Source organism: Chiroxiphia lanceolata, chromosome 7 (assembly GCF_009829145.1).
Source record: "Chiroxiphia lanceolata isolate bChiLan1 chromosome 7, bChiLan1.pri, whole genome shotgun sequence".
NCBI lineage: Eukaryota > Metazoa > Chordata > Aves > Passeriformes > Pipridae > Chiroxiphia > Chiroxiphia lanceolata.
The window spans coordinates 3,166,204-3,188,272 of NC_045643.1; the positions used below are offsets into that span (position 1 = coordinate 3,166,204).

Below are 22,069 nucleotides of genomic sequence, written 5' to 3' on the forward strand. Positions count from 1 at the left end.
CCTGTGACAAAAGCAGCTTACTCATGGTCACTGGGGTTTTAATTTTAACGCTGTTGCTTTAACCCTGTTAAATTATCTTCAATGTGCAGCAGATCAGCTTGCAGGCTGTGTTTAAGAATTACTCACTTCTGGTATGTTTTGCTCCACCAGTTCAAAGGGAGTTTTGTATTTTCTTGGTACATAGGTTTTTTGGCTCAGATAACTATCAAATGCTAACACTTTGGATTAGACTTTGACTTCGATGATGACTGCCATCACAAGCACATGCAAGACATACTATTAGAGCACCTGACATATTTTCAAAGGCAATAATCTTTGTGTCTTGCAGAAGGTAGAATGGCATCCTGTGACAATAGGTTTGTTTTCTTTATTTTCTCGTGTATTTGTTGCCATGCCTAAATATTGCAAGGCTGCTTGTGCTGTAAGAGCATTTCCTCTTTTAAAATTATTTAGAAGGTTTAAGAACCACTGTTTACTTTTATCTAGAGAGGTAAGGATGCTGTATGTTATTTTTCTTTCATTTTTCTTTCTCGATCAAAAGACTGTGTTTAATTGCTTTTGGGCACTTATCCTCCAATTGCAAATGCTACTGTAGATATCACTTGTGTTACTTTTGTACTTTCTCTACTGTTGGGCATTGAGTGCAAAATATTGTAAGCAGTAGCATTTCCACTGACTGATATTTGGTCCTAGGAACTAAAGATCAACAAAATAACCTGGAACAACAGGCTCCTGCTCAAAAGTCAGGAATGAGAGTCAGGTGATTGTGCATTTTTTGATTGGACATTAACACACTTTAAATATGGGCAGACAGTAGTATTAAGATTCAGTATTTAGGATCTCCTTGTGTGTTTAAATATTTGGCTTAAAAAGAAAATAAGACTGCCTACTTTTCTTGAATTCAGATTTGCTTATCTACCTTCACCTAGACTGACAGAATGAAGAAGACAGGTATGTTTAATTTAGACTCTATTCTGCTGCTAGCTCACAATGAAACAGAAAATTTGGCTTAACATAAGTAAGTATTAATAACTTTTTATTAAAAAGGTGGATTAGAAGACAAGAAATTGAAATATGAACCTTTGAGTAAATGATTTTAAGTCCAGTCCTCTTATATTATCCTCCAGAAATGCAACACTCTGCATTAAAAATATAAGTATTAAATAAACAAACGCTTAAAAGCAGAATAATTGTTAGTAATTCTATGTAATTACTTTCTCCCTGGGTTAATATTTAATTACCACACAGTTAAGACATCTGGGAAAGCCTAGTTTAGATCAGCTTTGTTATTTCTACACTACAGCACAAGAGATGTGAATAATTGGAGTAATATTTTATTGATCTCAAACAATACTTCTTTCAGCAGTTAAAATGCATGATGAGTCATATGAACGAGGTGAAAATAAAGCACAACCAAAAAAAAATAACTTCACATTTTTTTCCATTTCATTCTTAGTGTAAGCAATAAATACAATGCTATAGCTTCTATTAATCTTATTTACATAGTACAATATGTGAGTGGTGTCTGGTTCCCAGCCCAAATGTTTCTTGACATGAAAAGGAGTACGTGTTGCAGCATTTCTACAGCCAAAATAGTCGAGTAGATCATCACCATGAAAAACTACACAGCAGAAATGCTACCATTAAACAAACAACTGAGGGGATCCTGCAGTGGAGCATTTTAGTAATTGAAGACAGTAGCATAAAAAATAGACATTTTCTCTCATAGAATCCTAACATGTTGGTGTTACAGATAACAAATATAAGACAACTATTTCTGTAGCCCCTGGAGATTGATACAATAAATCCTCGCTAAATTAAAAAAGAAAAAAAAAAGAAAGAGCAAATAATAACAGGTAACTATTTGCATGTTCAAAGGAATCTCACAGCCCCACCAAAACCTTTTACTTCCATTCCAGAGAATACAGATAAAGACTTACAACCTTCTGCAAAGTAGAAGATCAGCCATGAGAAATCAGCATAAGGATTTGATTTTAATTTATGGCGACAGGAAAACATATTAAGAAGCAGGTGCTTCTCTCAGTTATGTAGAAAGAGAAAAAGGTGAGGTAGGAAGACAAAATAAGGAATTGGTATTTTCCAATGCAAATTAGAAAATAGGGTATCTAACTTCATAAAGAGAGGGGAAAGAGAGCTCTCCACAGCCACAAACATTTTCTTGCACATCCAGCTGGATGTATGTTTCTTTTCCAAAGTGAAGATAGATGTGTGCCTAGAAGCGTGCTGTGAGTGTCCACCTACAAGGAGGATAATTTCTGTGGAAAAAACAATTTTTTCCCCCTAAATTACCATTACAGGTTTCTCTAATAGAGGACAGAGAGCAAACAGCAATTAGTATTTATTTGGCATTAAATGATAAAATTCTATAGGCTATGAAATTTTAACTGCCTAGCTGAGAAGCTAAATTAAAGTCTAATATTGTGTCACACTCTAAACCATCACTTATGTTTTAATGACAACAACCCACCAGGTACCATGAAATAATTGTCTAATAATAAGCCATCAGGAATTTAAAGTACTTTAAAATGGACAGATACCTGCCTGGGCTTTGATTCTCAGCTGGTACCAGTTGGTTCTGCAAATGGAACTCAAGACAGATTTGTACCAGTTGATGATCTGGTCCCACAAGTGTAAAGCTGCTACGCCAGAGCAGGGATTTTCTGCACCTCTAATATTTTCAGAACATTGCACCAATTTTAAGTAACACTACACAGATCAGCAAGCAGAGTTATAAGTGGCCTCTAATCATGTACATCCTTACTGTATTCTCACAGTTTTAGAGTCTGTGACATCTGGTTGCCAGATTTCACGCTGCTCTACAGTACAGAATCCAACAGATTTTCCAAATCATTTCCATCAGCCAACCAGGCAGCCTTGCAGAAGAAGAGAAGGGATTTGTGCGTCCTAGCTGAGATTCTATATTGTGAAACTAAATCATTAATAAAACACTTTCTAAATTCAAACTCCAGACGTAAGAACTGTAAAAACAATATGGAAAGGTGCAAGTGGCGTGAACTTCCCACATCCTCCTAATGTTTTCCTTCTAAATACAAAATATTTAAAGCCTTATGAAGTCACAAACTAATAAACACTGTGACATCAAGTTACCTAGATGCTAGTGAAGCTTACAGAAAAGCTACTGACAAAAAAATGTTTAAATGTTAGCGTCAAGGTGTTCATATACAAAATTAAGTATTTAAAACTGAAATGGTCTCAGAAAGAACTGTCTTTCGATTTTTGGACTGGTTTACGTGCACCAGATATACATTAATTAGCATAATAGTCTGTCTGTTCCAGCATCTACTTTTTCTTCCACTTCATTTTGTTTTTTCCCCACTTCAAGTAGACTTATCTGCAAATTAAATGTATAAAATTTTTTCTTACAGTTTTAATTTTCAGTAGGACTTTTCTGAACTCACCTCATTTCACGCCCCCATTCTTGAGAGCATTTTTGTCATTTCACTTCACAACACTAAGATTGCTTTAAAGCATAAAGATTTAACAAAAACATAGATTTCTATAAAGACATATTTCCTCAAGACCTTCCTGACAACCTCCTTGGTTTCAGTGAGACCTTTATGCACCAGTAGAACCAAAGAAACAACATATAAAGTACTGTTCTAAGCTGAGTAACTGAGGCAGATTCAGAATCAAGCGGTCCAAAATATTATTAAAAGTCTCAATCCACAATGTTTGGACTCTTTATAAAACAAACTTTATATTGGATTTTCCAAATAATGACAATTAGTAACAGTAGTTTGCTTGATTAGTCTGAACCTCATACACTGGCTTTAAAGGTAGTATGTCATGTGCACTGTGTTCAGTCTTGCATGATTCTCTGAGACAACAAAAAAAAAGCCACAAAATTAATCAAAACCTTGCCCAAGAATGAAGGAATAAGTTACCAAGCATATGGACAGGGAAATACTTAAAAATAAAATGAGAACAATGCTACAACAAATCCTGTACATGATCTTCTCCGGGTTGAGTGAATTTCTTCAGCACACAGTGAAGTTCCATCAGCTGCAATTACGTGTTAGTGTCTGGAAGGGTTTGCAGTTATTCAGGTTACTCCTTTTCTTTCTGGCAGTGAGGCCTCATCAATCTTGTCTGTGTTAAAGCCAGGAAGAAACTTCCATACGCTTCAGGAGAAGGAGGCATCTCTGAATGTGCCAAAATAGCTTAAATAAAATTGCTCAAAGCTTGCTGCAAGATATTACCTTGCAGCACGTAGAGACTCAGCCTTGAACTGGTGTCTCTATGCTTGATGTAAAATAGTGGGAAAAAACCCAAACTGGCCAAACCAAACTGTCAATATCTTTAACCAAACCAGCAATATCTGTTTCCTCAGACTACCTGTTGGGCTTTTTTTGACAACCAGATAAATGCTGGACACAAAAAATAACCTGGATAACCTATTGTTATTATTGCACCTACTTTAACCATTTTGTTTTGTCCTATTTTAGGTTGAATTAAGACAATAGAGTCTGGTATAAGATCCTATAGGCAAATGAAGTGGCTTCAACATAGCACAGTCTTACAACAAACTCCCAAGAAAATAAGAAATCCTTCATTGATTCCCTTTGTACAAAAAATTGCCAACTTTGTCTACACAGTAGAAACTGAAGAGGCAAAGTTTGTAACCTTATATAAATGCACATACATATATAGATATATATGTACAGATGTCCATACTCGATACACAGAAACACAAACAAACGTATATATGCATATATATATATATATGGATACATACGCACAAAAAACGCGCCGGTTTAGTTTGCGTCATTTGGGGAAAGAACATCACCCCGAGTTAGGTAAAAAATCTTCTGGCCATGAAGTCACTCAATCCGACTGGGAGTTCAGGAGGGTGAGCGCACCGGCACGGGCCGGGCCTTGGCAGTTCAGCCGTAGAGCTTCTCAGTCTTTAAAACCACGCTCTCCATGTCGTGGTAGCCCTTCCCGTTGAGGTGCTCGCTGGCGCAGTCGTGGTTGTAGCTGTAGCCCGGCACGTCGCTGATGGTGGACACGGTGTAGGACGCCGTGCGCATGGCATCCGAGTGGCTAAAGCTGTGCTCAAACTGGATTTTGTATTGGTTCCAGTGTCTCCTCAAAACAGCCTGGACCTGTGGCAGAAGGCAAGAAGAGATTCATGTAAACTGGGCTTCATTCTGTGCTATGCAAGGGCTGTGATAAAGGTGTCTTGTCGGATAAGACGGCGCAGCTCAGTAATATCCACATGTCACTTGTCGCTTGAGGGGCAATATAAGTAATGGTACCTCAGGGTTTTTTTGATTTTTTTGATTTTTAAATTTTTATAGGTTTTAGAAGTAATTCATAGAATCATAGAATCAGTTGGGTTGGAAGGGACCTCTGAGATCATCAAGTCCAACCCTTGATCCACTATCATTGCGGTTGCTAGACCATGGTGCTAAGTGCCACATCCAGTCCCATCTTAAAAACCTCCAGGGATGGAGAATCCACCATTTCCCTGGGCAGCCCATTCCAATGTCTGATTACCCTCTCTGTAAAGAAATTCTTTCTAACATCTAACCTAAACCTCCCCTGGCACAGCTTAAGACCGAGCCCTCTTGTCTTGCTGAGAGTTGCCTGGGAAAAGACACCAATCCCCACCTGGCTCCCCCCTCCTGTCAGGGAGTTGTAGAGAGTGATGAGGTCTTCCCTGAGCCTCCTCTTCTCCAGGCTGAACAGCCCCAGCTCCCTCAGCTCTCCTCATAGGACTTGTGCTCCAGTCCCTTCCCCAGCCTCGTTGCTCTTCTCTGGACCTGTTCCAGCCCCTCAATGTCCTTCCTGAGCTGAGGGGCCCAGAACTGGACACAGCACTCCAGGGGTGGCCTCACCAGTGCTGAGTAGAGGGGAAGAATCACTTCCCTGGACCTGTTGGCCACACTGTTCCTGATCCAGGCCAGGATCCATTGGCCTTCTTGGCCACCTGGGCACACTGCTGGCTCATGTTCAGCTTCCTGTCAATCCAAACTCCCAGGTCCCTCCTTGCCTTACCCTTTAGCACAGTAGTTACACATATCCAACACTATTACCCCATTTCACATCAATTCCCCCTAAATTCCAGTAGCATATTTAGCCTCTTTTTCAAGGTAGGCCTTCATTCTGTTTAAGGACATCTGCACCCTGGCCTGGACAACGAGATATCACCCTTTCCAGGACTTTGGAAAGCCTCCAAGGACTGTACATGCTCCGAAGAAGATGAAGATGAGGAAGAGGGGGTCCTAAAATTCCTCCAGATTCAGTTCCTGAGGGGCAGAACGGGGCAAAGGTTGGGGGGTGGATGAACAGGGATTGGATGGACATAATTATAAAAACTATTGCACCTGGGTCAGGAGGCACACGTGGTTTGTATTCTCAGAGCCTGCGAGGCTTCATTAAAACCTTCCCTTATCTTACCTCCTACTTAAATTGCCCTGGAGTTTTTTCTCCCTGAATTTTTAGGCAACAGTAAGCATTATTTTTCAGCAAATTTGGTGTGAAATAATGACATTTTACAATTGCAGTGTGCCAGCTGCTCAGAAAAAGCACAGGTTACGGGAGGAACAGCAGCAACACAATTTTCTGCTTAATCCCTTGTCAACTCCAGTCCAGTGTGGACAGATCAGATTCAGAGGTGAAAAAGGTAATTTGTGTTCACCCTTAAGTTCAAAAGGCCACATCCTCAGCACTGTAAATTCATTTACTCTCAACGAACCATAATTTACATTTGCTATGGTTCTGACACAAGCAGGTCTTTCCTAATTTCTGAACATACCTTAAGCCAATGACTAGAAGGGCAATTTCCCGAACTCCACATTTCTACCAGAGTTAAAAATAAAGCTGGTAAAATAGCTGAAGGGCCCAGCTGGTTTACGTGTCTCCATTGAAAGGATATGATGTTTTGTCATAACCTTCCTCCCCTGCAATCTGGTTAAACACCTGGGCATACTGGGGGGATGAAGTGTCACATTCATGAAGTTTGCACGGAATTAGGCTTTCAGTGAAGATGCCAGGTGAGGAATGCCAAGAATGGTGATGGTTGTTGCTTTTTCAAGAGGTTTAAAAATCCCACAGATCATGAATATTTAATTTCCTCTTCAGCCAAAATTTGTACAGAAAATATTCCTGCATTGACTGGCCAGGCTGTGACTCAGGAAATACTGGGGAGTGCTGATACCTCCATGTATCCAGCAGTGACCCCCCAAATCACAGGCACCATTCAAAAACATGGTCTTCATTTCACTTTTTTACATACAAAAGAACTAACCAGTGAACAGTGAGTCCCCCAGTTAACTGTTTATATTGTGGATAAGTATTTTTAGGATTTTCCATATGTCTTCAGGGTTTCTTTTGTGTCTGCTTCTAATTTCCCTCACACAATGGCTTCTTTTGTCTAATTTTATTCTGGTTTTAGTTATGAAAAATAAGAATAAATAGAAGAAAAGGGATGTAGTTTTTAGAATTCCTGCAGTCTGGTATCAGAAACCACTGTTTAAAGGAAAACTTCATATTTCCCAAAACCCTTACAAAGAAGATGTCAAAGGGTAAGGAAAGAAGCATCAACTGATTAACATAAGAAATTAGCATTTTAGGGCAAAGGAGATGCTCTCTTACTGATCGTAAAACCTTTCTAATCCACTCTAAACATCTAAGCACCAATCTCCAAATCTCTGGAGAAAAATCAAGTATCTCAATACTTCTGAGTATCAGATCTTACTGCTTTTCATATCAAAATATCAGAGTCTAAAGGTAGAGTTTGTGTTTCAGCACAGGAAGTTTTGAGTAATTAATATATGCATTACACAGCAATATAGACCCTTCTGTAATCTGTTCTAAAGCCAAGAGAAGAAGCATATTCAAAATTCCATCTTTTCCAAGAAGGAAGCTTCGAATTTAGTTTGAAATCCTACCAATGAATCTGTGCCTATCACTAAGCTATGTTCTATTTGTTCTCCTTCCCACAGGCAACGACCTCAATAAGATTATTTCTGGCATTCTTCACGAGGCCTCTCTGTTACTGCTGAGTCAGGATTTCATCCCTGTCCTGCTCCATGTCTGTTCTTGTAGGGAGTTAACACCTTTCAGGGTTTTATCAATGTCTTTCAGTCTTCTCTAACCTTCCAATCAACCATTTGTAGGAGAGGATGGGAAAAATCAACGAGACAACTAATTTTCACTAGTAACTCTAACAATATGAGTATCTACTCACAACCTGAGAATAGAACTTTTACCACTCAGCTTTGAGCAGTTGCACAGAGTTGTAAATGCAGCTCAGGACGGGTAGCATTTTGGGACTTTGTTACAAGAAAGGAAATTAAGCAATGCATTTAATGAAAAAAGGTAATGGAATAATATAATTCTATTTCTCAGTCATTTACAGAGATGTTAGTTCCAGCTGGAATACTCTTGCTTCCACACCTTATTAGTTGGTAATGGCTCTTTTTGATGAGTTTTCATGAAGGGGTCCTTTCAGTCAGCCCTTAACAGCTTGATGTTCAATAGCACACAAATCAAACAGCTCAGGAGGAAAAAAAAAAAAAAAGGAAAAAACACCCAAAAAACCACCAAAAAACCACAACACAAGCTCATCTATCTCATCTATTATTCAACAGATTGTATAAACCTGTAAACCCAAGACCATGATCTTCATGGCAACATTTCTGCACTCCTGTGAAATGAAAGAAAAAAACCCACAAACCCCACAAACCTAACATGGATCACATAGGTCATTATTAGCACTGTAATTAATAGCTCAACAGGAACCTTTCTACTGATTTATCAGAGATCTGGGACAAGTTTCTGCTCTGACCACAGCCTGTATCACCCCAGAAGCCTCTCTAGGCCATCTCAGACTGGAAAACATGATGAGGTAGTTGGGAAGCATCCTGCTCTGCGGGATGCTGGGCCATGAGCAGAATGTGAGTGTCCTTAGGGAAGCCCTGCCAGGGCAGAGCAAGATGAAGGGCTTGCACATACTCCCCTGTCTGTAGGAGGTTTGTGACAAACATCTGCAGTGCCTGTTAGAACAGGACTGGACAGGCAGCCCTGGCTGGACTGCTCAGAAAGCTGGAGAAGTTCCTTGGCTACGGTCAGCAGGACATACCAGTTATTTTTCTTACATTTCTTGGTTTATTTTCACTGAACTTCTCTGCTAGCAGATCACATTTATTTGCTTCTTGGCCAGAGGTGTCTGCTTGAACATGATTTGGATCCTGATATTTGGTACAGAAGATACTAAAATGTACAGTAACAGCTGGGAAATGCTAAGATGTAGACAGAAAGAAATTGGTGCTTTTAGCATTTTTAATTGCTAAAAAACCCACTAGAAAATCTTTGCCCACTGTCACTTCAAGTGTCAACTCCAACATCAGCATTCACCTTTAAACCATTCACCTCTAAAGCACAGAGGTGCTGCAGAGGAGCAGCACTCCCTGATGCCTCTAATTATGCAGAGGCTCTAATGAGGTGTGGCTGTGACAGGTGACACCAGCCAAGCCAAAGTTCCTGGCTCAGTTCAGGCATTGGTGCGACAGCAAAGGGACTGTGATGGACAAGGAACACAAGTGTGCCTGGAGGCTTTCCTGCCACGGGGACGATCTTTTAGTACTCAAAGGAAACACATCTTTTCTGTGCAGGCATTTTTCTCTACCTACAGTGTCGTTCTCCCCCTGGGTTTCCTTACTGATACAGCAAGGAAAGCACTAAGTCTCTTCTTGAACAAGATGTACTGGAAAAGTCCTTGAATCACTGAACCCAAAAGTGGTTTAAAAGGCATAAGTTTCCACTCTAAAGAGAGCTAATACAGACAAACGTTTAACTCACAAAGTCAAGTTCTACGGTCTAAAAATTAACTGTCTAAATTAATAAATGTTAAAATGCCTAAATCCTCCTTTTAGCATTACCCTGCCAGCAGAAGTTCAAGCAGTGATTCACCTGTTACTATTTGTAAGTGTTGTGGAAGAGCTCATCTTTTATCACTGATCAGCCCAGGGTGAATTTAGGATACGGAACTGGGGGGTTGACTCGGGTGTGCTTTTCTTACATAGCAGAAGAGAATATGTCAAAAATATGAGTTTGTAACAATGAAATGTTAACACATCCAGGATCATATTTTAAAATTTCATATTTTAAAATTTCATATTTTAAAATTAATCATAACTTAAAATAAAAAACTACCTTGGAAGAGCCACAAGGATTAAAAGACAGAACCAAGCAGTGAACAATGTTGTTGCATAAAAACTGCAGAGATTTCAAGGTTTCCCATCCCTCCTCCCATATTTTGCAAATACCTGTTTTAGAAGGCATTCTGACCTATACAATCTAGAAGGGAAAGAGTGTGTGAACTTGGGACTTGAACATGAATTTACTTTATGGTAATATCAGATCAAACACACTGCCCCACACCCACTAAACTGTGAGAAAGCCCATCTTCATCTTCTCTACCTCCTTGGCAAAAAAAAAAAAAAAAAAAAAATCAGTGATACTCATACATTTGGGGGACACACACACAACGACACAAAAATAAACCTTCAAACTCCATTGCAATCTAATCAGCTTTAGACTTAGGAGGAGAAGGAAGGGAAATCTACTGGAATCAATTCTGGTATTCGCCAAATAATTACCTGTAAGTAAATATTACTGTCCAGTAGCATTATGTAACCACACTGACACAATTTTACAGCATCTGATAAAAGAAACTAAGGGTTCAGTCACATGGAAACATCTGGTTACTCCCACAGCAGGCTTACAGCCATGTACTGTAACCACACTAAATGCAGAGCAAATGAACAAACAGATGTGTAAGAATAAGGATTGTAATTGTTCCTCTGCCAAAACTGCTGGAGAAGTACCAGTTAGCCTTTTGGTAGGGTGGGTTTTTTTGTTTGTTCGTTTGTTTTGGTGTATCCAAGATTTTTTTGGAAGAGCAATATCAACAATTTCATTTATATTTTTTAGCCTTTCTTTCACTCTGACACTGCAATCCTCTCTAAGTGTACTTTCTACAGCATGGGACAGGGGGTTCTAAGTGACAGTCACTGTGTGCACTCCAGGGGTACAGGACCTTGACCATTCAAGATAACAGCAAAGCTAATTAACTGTAATGGGATCAATACAATCTATTACTGAAACGTAGCACAATCCTCTAATGTAAGAATAAAGAAGTTTGTCCTTGGAATTGGTGGTTTCTTAGAGGTGCACTTATCCCACACAAATTCCCGACCCAAGCACACCAACCTGTTGAGGTCTGATTTTTTTGAATGATACTTTTCATCTGTGTGAGGTTTTCCAAACCTCAGCCTAGAATTTTCCCAGAGAGTCATCGTAACAGAGTCACAGGATCATGGAATGGTTTGGGTTGGAAGGCACCTTAAAGATCATGTTCTTCCAAGCCCCTGCCGTGGGATACAACCATACCCCAACCCAGTGTGCTCTATTCCTGTTACAGAAGGACCAGTGATTCTCCAATATAACATCCTATACAGCTTCTAACACAGACAAACATGCCTTTGGAGTATTGAACAGCATTTTACTTTTATGATATTTATTGAGAATTTATATCAAAGTGACAAATGTCTTCAGTTTCTTATATATATAAGAAAAATGTACATTGCTCAGCACCGAAGAGTCAGTCCTAATGCATTTAATGATGTGCCATGAATGATGGCACAGTCCTTCCCAAGCTCTGCTCTTGGCATGCTGATGCTATGTTTCCTTTTTTTGAGCTCAAAAAATTTAGACATAAAATAATGAAAAAAAAATTGCCATTTCAGTTGCTGAAACAAAACTATGTAAAATGGAAAATTATTAAAAATACACTAAAAGAAGTTGTTACCTACCTCACCATTAAAGAAGCAGAAAATTGTAGCCACCAGTAGACCCTGTAAAATAAAAATAAAGGTTCTGTTTTATTACACATACTTATGGGATATTTCAGGTGTGAGATAATTTCAGATAAAATTCAGATATAGTCAGTAAAGACAACATAGGACAAATCTAAATGTGGTGGTTTATCTCTGAAAATATGGGACCGGTTACCCACCATGACGTATCTTTAGGAATTTCCTCAGGGAAATTAATATTCAGTATGATGAGAAAATCAAAGTATTTTATAGGAATATCGCATTAAGGCCTTTAAAAATTAAAACAACATGATCATTTCTCCTTTATTTGCTTCACATGCCAAGTGCTCTCTGGCTCAGAGGGGTGAGAGCCATGTAACTCTCCCTACCTGGTAGTGCATGAGGATGTGCATCACATAGTCATACACCTCCTCGGCGATCCGGCCCTCTGGTCGCCATGGAAACAGCACAAATTCGATGCCAAGGAGCGGAACAAGAATCAGGGTGGCTCTCACTGCTTTCATGTACAGGTTGGATTCGGCTTTGTGGGTGTCTTTGAGCTTGGTGATGAGGACACGAACGATGTTTAGCAGGAAGAAAAGGTTCACCTGTCGGAAAAGGAAATGGCACTGAGGGCAGTCTGAAAAATAAGCCCACACACACTGACCTGGGAGACTAAAAACCAGACAAAAAACTCATACTGCATGGCTGGGATTGTGGTTGCACAAGAAACATCAGTTAAACCTCTTTAAACCTCAGTCACCTTTTAAGTAACTGAGATGTGGCTCTACTGGTATCCACATCCGTTCCTCTAATTTACTAAACAAGTGTGCATCCAGATACCTACTGTCTATCAGTCCTAACAATCCATACATCTTTCTCTCTGGTCTCCCAGTAGCAGTGAAGGATTAGGAGTTTTTTTGAATGATTGTTTCTTTTCAGGTTGGTCAAGAAAGAGGACGACACTCTTCCCTCCTTGCATTTAAACACGGTTCTTCAAAAAGCTACTTTCTATTTTTCAAACATGGACTTGACAAATTTATAGAAAAGAAAAAAAATCAGAATGAAAAAAATAAAATAAGTAACAGACCAAATGCTGCTACAAGGAAGTGTGTATACTCCTCTAGACAAACAGGGGATTTAACATTCTCACAGTGGCCAGTGGTTGGATTTTTTATTCATTCAGCAGAACTTGCAAATGTGGCAAGCACTGAGACGGTGCCCTAAATATTCTCGTGCACTACAGATTCTTGATTATTTCCATAGCTACTAAGGCTTTTCTTGTTAGAAGTGGTGACCAAAATAATAATCCCAAACTGAAATCACAGTTGTTCAGAGTAGATCTAGCAACATGTGAGTATTCACTGTAAGCAGCCACAAAACTAATACACACACGTACCTATATATGTATGCACACACACACACACAGAGCCAAAGGATGTCACTAGCCAGAGCAACAGCAGCAACAAGGGATGCTGACACTCAACTTTCACCTCCTGTGCAATGCTGGCAGCCCCTGAGAAGCTGCAGCTGGAAGAGACCTGGAGAGCTCAGCCCAAGGGCACCGAGGCAGGACAGTGCTGCTTCAGGGACCCACTGCGGAAGGGAGAGACACAGAACCCACTCCTATCTCAGCTTCCTGATAACTCTCTGTCCCTGTTAACAATAGAGACAAAGGGGAGGGAGGGAGGAAGAAGGTAGCAGACAGACAGACAACTCCCTTCTAAAAAGCCTCAGAATTCCTGGTCTAGGAGGAAGCCTGCCTTGCTGTAGGACAAATGCAAGCAGGGAAGCCTTTTCAGACCACGTGTGTCACAATGCCTCCACAGCCCCAGCAGAATTCATGTCAGATCAGGTTTTCAGAATAAACAGCTGTGTACTGTTATAGCAACACGGCCCTTGACAGATATGGGATGTTATTTATATGCTACTTGCATGCTATTTAAATCATTTTAACAGGAAATTGTTTTACATAGGAAACTACTGCATGAATTTCTCCTGGAAGCCTCCAGCTACCTTTAAGCTTTGTTTACAAAACCAAGGTCTTCTGATTCTTTCTCAAGGGATTTATTTAGATTTTATGTAGCCCATCATCCCATCCAACTTCCTATAGTACACACAGACAATAAGTCCTTCCTCCATTTCTAAATTTAATCCTTCTCAAATCTGCTTGTTCAACATCAACATGTGTCAAACACTGAGTTTTCAGCCCTCTCGAGTTTTGGTAGCACAGTCAATTCCTCTAACACTATCTTTGAATGCTAACTGAAGATGAAAGTTGCAACAGCCAGGCATGAAACACCACTCAACAAGCTGTTTCTTTTACAACGTGGAATTTTTCTGTTTGCTTCACTTACCCACCAAAACGCACAACATTAAACATGCAGAGTTTGCAAATAGCTAAGAGGGCAAACAGAAAGCTGGATGAGGCAAAGCAGAGAACAGAGCTGAGAGCTGTCACTCACTGACACTCTGAGTGTCAGTAGGAGTATGCAGTATTTTTGATGTTTATCTCTTCTGTCACAAAATAGAGTGAGATTGGGATGAACTGAATTCCTAATTGAAGTAATGAAAACAGGTCCTGATTTTAGCAAGGTAGCAAGTAGAGTTTTACACTTAAGCAAAAGTAGGCCAGTGGAACTACTCGCAAGCATATGATCATCAAATTGACTGTGGTGGTTTGGAAAAGCCCAAAAGGGCCCTGTAGTGCTGGCTGCAGTGTGAACACGGAGCAGCACAGCAACAGCTCCACTGTGTCCTGAAAACTGAACCAGGCAAGTAAACAAAAGTGGGAATAAAGGTAGAGAAGGCAATCCAAGCTACAGAGAATGTCGGTCCCTATACTGGAAATTTGGTAGCCTATGAGGAGAGGCTGAGGGAGCTGGGGCTGTTCAGCCTGGAGAAGAGGAGGCTCAGGGGAGACCTCCTCACTCTCTACAACTCCCTGACAGGAGGGGGGAGCCAGGTGGGTGTTGGTCTCTTTTCCCAGGTAACTATCAGCAAGACAAGAGGGCTGGGTCTTAAGCTGTGTCAGGGGAGGTTTAGGTTAGATGTTAGAAAGAACTTCTTTCCAGAGAGGGTGATCAGGCATTGGAATGGGCTGCCCAGGGAAGTGGTGGATTCTCCATCCCTGGAGGTTTTTAAGATAAGACTGGATGTGGCATCAGTGCCATGGGCTGGGAACCACAGAGGGGTTGGATCAAGGGTTGGACTTGATGATCTCAGAGGTCCCTTCCAACCCAGCTGATTCTATGATTTTATGATTCTATGATTTAGGTTCTGCCTTAAGAGTGGCTGTGAACTTAGCTGAGCTTTTAGGTGCTGCAGTTCTTGAATTAAACTCTCCCCATGTCCTGGATATTTCTACTTCTCTCCAAATTGAGTTTGCATTAAGCAGCATGGCAATCCTTATTAGCACAGAGGTTTAAATTCTATTTAAATTCCTCCTTAGCATGATATAAACAGACCATTCTCAGCTCAAGGCACTCAGATAGTGGCTGGTGGCCACTGCTTGGCTTCAATGCAGTTCTGCAGCTTCAGATCCTGACTTGCTTGGGCACAACACCTGTATGTGCTCATGAAGACATGTATTCATGGTCTGGGGACATTCCCAAGGCCAAGTGCAGAGCATTAAACTTCTAAACTCCTAAGCCTTGCACTGAGTCATTAAATATAAGGACATTAAAAACAAAGCTTGGACCTCCTGAATGTCCTTCTAGCACACGTTCACTCAGAACTTGCTAAAAGAACTCACACCTCTAAAAGCCTGTCCAACTAAGACACCAATATATAACATTATTATTGGGAGAAATAAACATCCCTGTAGCAGTATTTATACAAATAATGGCATAAATAAATAAGACTCTTTCAGTGGCATCAGTGCAAATGAAATTGCTTGTGCATTGGCACATCTGAAGTCTCTACACTGAAATCACTCCTGCTTTCACTAAAATGCAAACCCATTCCTTTTCACACACCCCCCTCCATTTTGGTCAATATTTGTCTAGCATGAAAACTAACATCACCCTCTACTGTTTCATTCCCACACTGTTTCTTTAATTGTGGTTGGTTGGGCAAAGAGTTGTAATTTAATGGTCAACTGAAGAGAATTCCAATCAAAGTGCAACCTATGTCTGCTCCCATTTCCTGTTTCTTTGGCAGAGATCTGACCACAGTTATGTAATAGCAGGGACCATAAAAGCAGCGTTGTTGTTAACTTTATGTAATTGTAGGATTTTCAGTGATGTGCAGGAGTTAAATTCCCATTGGCTTCTGCCAATTCTCCCTGGCACCCACTTGACAGTCCCCTTCATGTTCTTTGAGATCTTACTCCTGAAAATAGAAACAGTGTCTTCTGCCTCGTTATCTAATTTGCAGTTTAATATTGTTGCTTAAATGTCTACTAAAGCAGGTCATGCTTAGTAAAGTGTGGAAATTGTATCTGGCAAGCAAGCTGCTTAAGCAAATGAGGGTTCTGTTCACAAAGCCTAAACACATGCATTTAATCTAACATCTTTATCCCTGCCTTGTCTTTTCTGAATTGATATACTACATTTTTTTGTTTCCAGAAAGGAAAGCAACTCCTTTGAAGTACTTTCACATCACGGGCAAGATGTGCAGTTGTGTTCAGTCTCTGTTATTCCTACATGATCTTCAAATAAATTTACTGACTGCACCGAGGCAAAAAAAAATACAAGAGAAACACCTTTAGTCAGCTCATTAAAAATATAAGAATATCAAAGGTGTACATAATTGTAAATTGCAAAGAGAATGGACAAAGGCACTGCCCAAACCAACTCCACAGAGACAATTATTATGCCCCCAGTAAAATCAAAGAATATTCCTAGTGTTGCCTTGAACGGAAAGAAGACTTGATCCTTTGGGACAGATCCAGTGCATTTGAAGCCTGTAGGATTCTGGCCACCTGTAGTGTGATTTCGTGGAGGCCACTGCTTGGAAGGATAAAATGATCTTTCATCTTAAAATGAGGTCACTTCATGGAAAATTAGTACAGTCTTATAGCTTTTACACATTTTTTTACATTGTTATTTAAAGCAATTCTGACTAATTATTCTGACTAATACAAATTACAGTTCAGCTTTGAAGAGCTTTACTTAAGTGGTATATCTATGAAGAGACACCTGAACAATACAAGTGACAAGCCACAAAAAAACCCCCTATACCCTTCTGTGAAAACAAGGTTTCATCTTTTGAATTGAAAGGATTCAGAACTGGGTTTAAGTTTACAGATCAGAGCACAGCAGATTAGTTAGTGTGTTTACATGAAGATACATGGCAGACCTGACTGTCAGGAGAAGAGATTATCAGCAATAATTCACACCCCAAGGGCCAGAGATCTCAGTAATGTCATGGGGATTGCCTCTGGTTTCCCATGCAGAGGGTCTCAGGTGTGTCATGGTATCATCACAGCCTTTAAAATGTAGGTTCATTAGTTAATTTTACTGTAAATGAAAAAGGGAGTCAGAAGAACCAGGGGATTTACACAATGGCCTTCTGAGAGAACTCTCTCTGCGCAGAATGCTCTCTACAAATATTCATTAACAATTTAATGTAAGAGGAAGCTCATGTAGATCAGAAATGGAAATTGTTTCCTAAAGTTGCTTAAGGCTTTAATTCTTCATTAAATCTCCTTGAATGAACTGAAAAGCTGTGATAAAATCAGTACCCAGTAGTTTTGCCAGATCAGCTTGAAGTTTCTGTTACAATAAAATAAATGACTGTCATACACAGTCTGTGGCTAATCCCAGTCACATATACAATGTCTCCGTGCTACAGCATTCCTTGCATTATGCATCCATAGACATTAATTACATGGATAATTGTGTAAGTAGGCACCTACTTCTAAGAAGCAACAATCTACTGACTGAATTTCACAGGTTAAATCCAGTCCTAGTATAACTAAAGCACAACATTGATTTTTATGCAGTAATGTCCTCAGTGGCAAACATTTAACAGAGCTGGCATTAACTTGGAGTGTGAGACAGAACTCTGCACTCCAAGGGTTCACGAGGACCACAGAAGCAGAGGAGCTTCTACCCCAGTGGCCAGAGCACACATTGCCAGATTGGTGTCAGAACAGGGGCAGTCACAGGCACCTGCAGAACTGCCTGCACTGGTCATCTCCCAGGGACCTGTTCTAATTTCTTTCCATCCCATATTCCCACGCACAGCCAGGCCTGGCATTCAAGAGTTCTCCTCTTCCTGAACCTCAGGGAGCTCCAGTCCAGGAGCTGTGTGGCCACAGAACAGTGACACAAAGAGTAGGCTCAGCCTGGCAATCAGTCTGGGCACAAGAAAGCATTCTCAGTTAAAGGAAGGATTTGAAAGTGCCCTCCAGTACTCCAGGTAATATTGAGTCCTTCCTTGTCAGCAGCATTTAAGTGGAATGATAATCAACGTTGCAAAACCTCACTTTCTTTAAAGACCAGAGGTACAGCTCTTTCACAGGGCCAAGACTTCTAGGATCTTCTGTGTCTAAGGCACCTACTGGGTTAAATGGGAGACCCACAAAAGACAGCGGCCTCTAAATGTTGGCTTCAGACTCTTACCAACTTCACAAGCCCATCAAGAGCAGCCAGAAAACAAATAGGAAAAAACCCAAAATATCATCCGAAAAATGCTTACCAGCAGAGCAGCACAAATAGGGCCGTGGATGATGTACAGCAGATGAGTATCAGAGCTGATCCAACAACTAGAGAAAACAAACAGGAAAAGAAAAAAAAAAAGAGTTGGCATTATTATCTTTGTATTTCTTTCCTTTCTTTTTTTCTCTCTTTAAAGAAAATATAAATGTTTTCCAAAGCAAGTTGAAGTGCTACTTACTTGTCATTATAATACAAAGTTCTAGCAACAGCATGTATGCAGGCAGGGATCAATGGGAAACCTGTGAAGAGAAAACAATATTTTCTTCATGAGAAAACCTGGCTTATAACTAAGTAAACTTGGGTATCTTGCAGGAATCTTCTGTATTTTCACCTAATCCAAACTGTATACCTGCAGAGCAAATAAACTAACAGGGAGCAATTTAGTTTTTCTTTTCTTAGATTTCTTTCTGAGGGGTGTACGAAACCTTATTCCCATTGACTTACCAGAAAATCCATACCAACACACAGAAAGAAAAAGCAAATCAAATTATAACTTTATAGAATGCAACAATTGACCTTCATTAGCACAGATGCTTTTCAGGCTGCAGTCTGCAATAATGCCAAATAGGTAGGTAATATTAAAATGGTAATTGTATATATGATCACAGCTTTAACAGTATGGTTAGCAATGTTGTTCATACCTCACTGGTGTGAGGAGAAGTCATGAATATCTTGCTGGGTATTCCAAAAAGAAATTTGAGATTAGGCTCAGGGAATCAGGCTGAATTAAAAATTTTTAAATTAGTTATCTAATAAATAAAATCGACACTGTGGTGGTGCCTCATCTTCAGAAACTGCTGAGCACCTGTGAGCCCTCAGCCACACCTCAGCCATGGCTACAGCAGGACAGCAGTGACCCAGGGACCAAGTCACGTTGTAGCTGAGTGTGCCAATGCAGAGGATGAGGAGAGAGCCCTCACTTTGTGAATGAGCTGTTGTGCACTGTCTGAAGTGACCAGGTCTGGCCTGTTGGTTTTGATATCGATGCCACTTGAGATCTTCGGCTACAGCTGTCCTGTGTTTGCTCAGTGAACAATACAGGTCAAATGGAACTGCTGGAAAAATAAATCTTTGGCCATCCCTAGCTCAGTTCTGACCCTCCACCCTAGACATGGTGAGACTTCTCTGAAAACAAACATTCATTCCTGAATAAACATCTTCGAGATGAGGAACAATGAATAATTACTTCTTAATGTCTTTTTTATAATAGGAGACTATTTTCTCTATACAAAGGAGGAGTCACTTCCTGACTCCAGAAATGCATAATCTCTCTTTCAAGCAAAGACAGAAGTACATACAACTTCCTACATTAATATCTCTGAGCTTGTTAAAACACCCCAGACAAAGAGCAGGGGTGTGGCACCGTCATTCAAAGCTTTCAGCTCAGAGGAGCAAAGGTACAGATGTTCAAAGGAGGAAGAGACTGTAGCGGTCTGAAAATAGAGCACATGAAATCACATACCCCAGCCAAGAAGGTAATACCACATCAAGTGCTGCTTCTCAGCAAAAACAGCCACCACGATAAGAGTGTGCAGGTAAATGCCTTCACACAGCATCCAAAAGTAGTTGCAACCCATCAGGTACAGGTAGATGAACTGTGACACTTTGCAACTAATCTGTAGGAGAAGGAAAAAAAAAAGGCAGAGTATAATATAAATTTTTAATTTGCAAAAAATCTCAGAGCTTTATTTGCCAAGTGGAAAGAGTCCAATGTTAATATTTATTCTGTTTCTCACTAAAATTACATATTTGTTTACTTTTTAAAATATAATTTTTGTGGAATTACAATTCCATACTTTATGATGACAGAAAACTTTATAACTGAACCTGTTTTTCAGTTATTGACACAAGAGAACCTTGAGATCCTCAAGCATAGCAGAAAGCTGTAATGATATTTTTCCCTATTGCAAACCTTGCCACACTTGACCATTCCAAATCCTTAAATTGCCTGATGATAACCACACAAGAAAATGTATTTGATGTGGGTAATCCCCTCTCAGTCTTACCAATCACAACACATAACCACTCCAGAGAACAATTTATGGTTTTAGGATGCTTACAAGACTTGCAATTTTAACCCACTCATAACTGCACTTTGGTCCCTTTGAGAACGCACACTGCAGGTTCTGAAGGAACCTGGCAATTATTTGTATTTACCTTCCTTCAAAATATATTCCACAATTTAAATGTTATAATACAATTTATTGTGAAGTCTAAAATGTGAGGTTGTGAAAAAGCAGCAACAGTTAACTTGTAGATTTGGTCACAGCACATTCTTTTTTTCCTCCTTCTGAAATTTCTGTCTGATTGTTCTATTTTTGGCACTTGGATTAAAAAAAAACAAAATCAATATTGTTATACCATTTTCTGCTACCTAACTCACTTGGTGATGGTTATTAACAGCTATCTCAAGTATGTTTTCCAGTACATTGATGACAGGAGAAAGAGAAAAATCATCCTTTTACTTGATTCAGTTTCTGGAGTTTTGCCCTAACTTTCACAGAATTTAAATTTATCTTCCAGCTCTAAATAAAAACAAAACCAGAGCTAGGGATTTGTTTGTTTCTGTATTTCATCTTCAGGCTTTCCTGTTGCTATAGCTCCTTGACTTTTGGGAGAGGCTACTGATTCACACTCACCCCAGTATTACCAGGAAATGAAAGTCAGAGAAATCAGACCCAAAGGGAAGGTGGTTTTTTTTTATTTTATTTTGTTTTATTTTGCTTTTTACTTTTGGTAGGTAAGGGTCATTTTTAACTTGGCCATCTTCAGTTGAAATGAAAACAACTGAATTTTTTTTTGGCGAAAGGAGGTAAAGCCATCGGAAGGCGGTTGACAGATCCAAAATACCTTGCAAAGCATTTTTTTACTGCCCTTCCTTGGTGAATTCAGCTGTCAGCCTCACTGACATCATCCAGCACAGGCTCCTCTCCTGCAGTTGTTTCAGTGCAAAAGCAGTTCTGTGGAGCTGGGAAAAGGAGCTGAGTTTCCTGAGTTTCTCAGAGCATTGTTACTGTTTCACAACCTCGAATGTGAAGTGCCCAAATCTCTGTGAGACATCTGTTGTCCCACATCACACAGACACACAACGTTTCCACCTCATCACACGCAGCATTTTAGCAACTGCTCAGGTCTCCTCTCTTCTGTGCTGCTGGAATTATTCCCATGCAGATAAACGAGGTGCTAAATACACTTTCACTTACTGGATTCGTTGCGACCAACTCCTGGTTGTTGGCAACCGCCGTCAGCGAAATTATTGTTACAACAGAGTTGCAAACAAAGGAGAAAAACAGATTTTTGTGCAGGGTAATCCTTTGGCAACTCAAGCTCCTAGAAGAGGGAAACAAGAACAGATGAGCATGTAGGAGGGCAACTGTGTGTACTTGGGGACAACTTGGACATTTTGAAATGCTAGAGCTCTTTATTTCACTGACAGATCCTACATCTACCCTTTCTTCAGGCTCAGACCAAATGTAATACAACGATGTGAAACGTACCACCTTTCCTTGAACACAAACAAGAGGAAAGCAAGTACAT

At 40.0% G+C, this 22,069-nt stretch overlaps 1 protein-coding gene across 2 annotated transcripts in view; it reads right to left on the reverse strand.

Annotated features, from left to right (window-relative positions):
• Positions 1 to 1,316: 1,316 nt before the first annotated feature.
• The window catches only part of CALCRL (calcitonin receptor like receptor), a 66,913-nt gene continuing 46,160 nt past the window's right edge, over positions 1,317 to 22,069 (reverse strand). For both annotated transcript variants that reach the window (XM_032693598.1, XM_032693597.1), the window contains exons 7-13: positions 21,736 to 21,862; positions 19,995 to 20,148; positions 18,711 to 18,771; positions 18,513 to 18,579; positions 12,257 to 12,475; positions 11,865 to 11,906; positions 1,317 to 5,147 (exon numbers count right to left, since the gene is read on the reverse strand). In XM_032693598.1, coding sequence (XP_032549489.1) covers positions 4,926 to 5,147; positions 11,865 to 11,906; positions 12,257 to 12,475; positions 18,513 to 18,579; positions 18,711 to 18,771; positions 19,995 to 20,148; positions 21,736 to 21,862 — 892 coding nt within the window. In that variant the 3' untranslated portion in view covers positions 1,317 to 4,925. The remainder of the gene's footprint in view (positions 5,148 to 11,864; positions 11,907 to 12,256; positions 12,476 to 18,512; positions 18,580 to 18,710; positions 18,772 to 19,994; positions 20,149 to 21,735; positions 21,863 to 22,069) is intronic.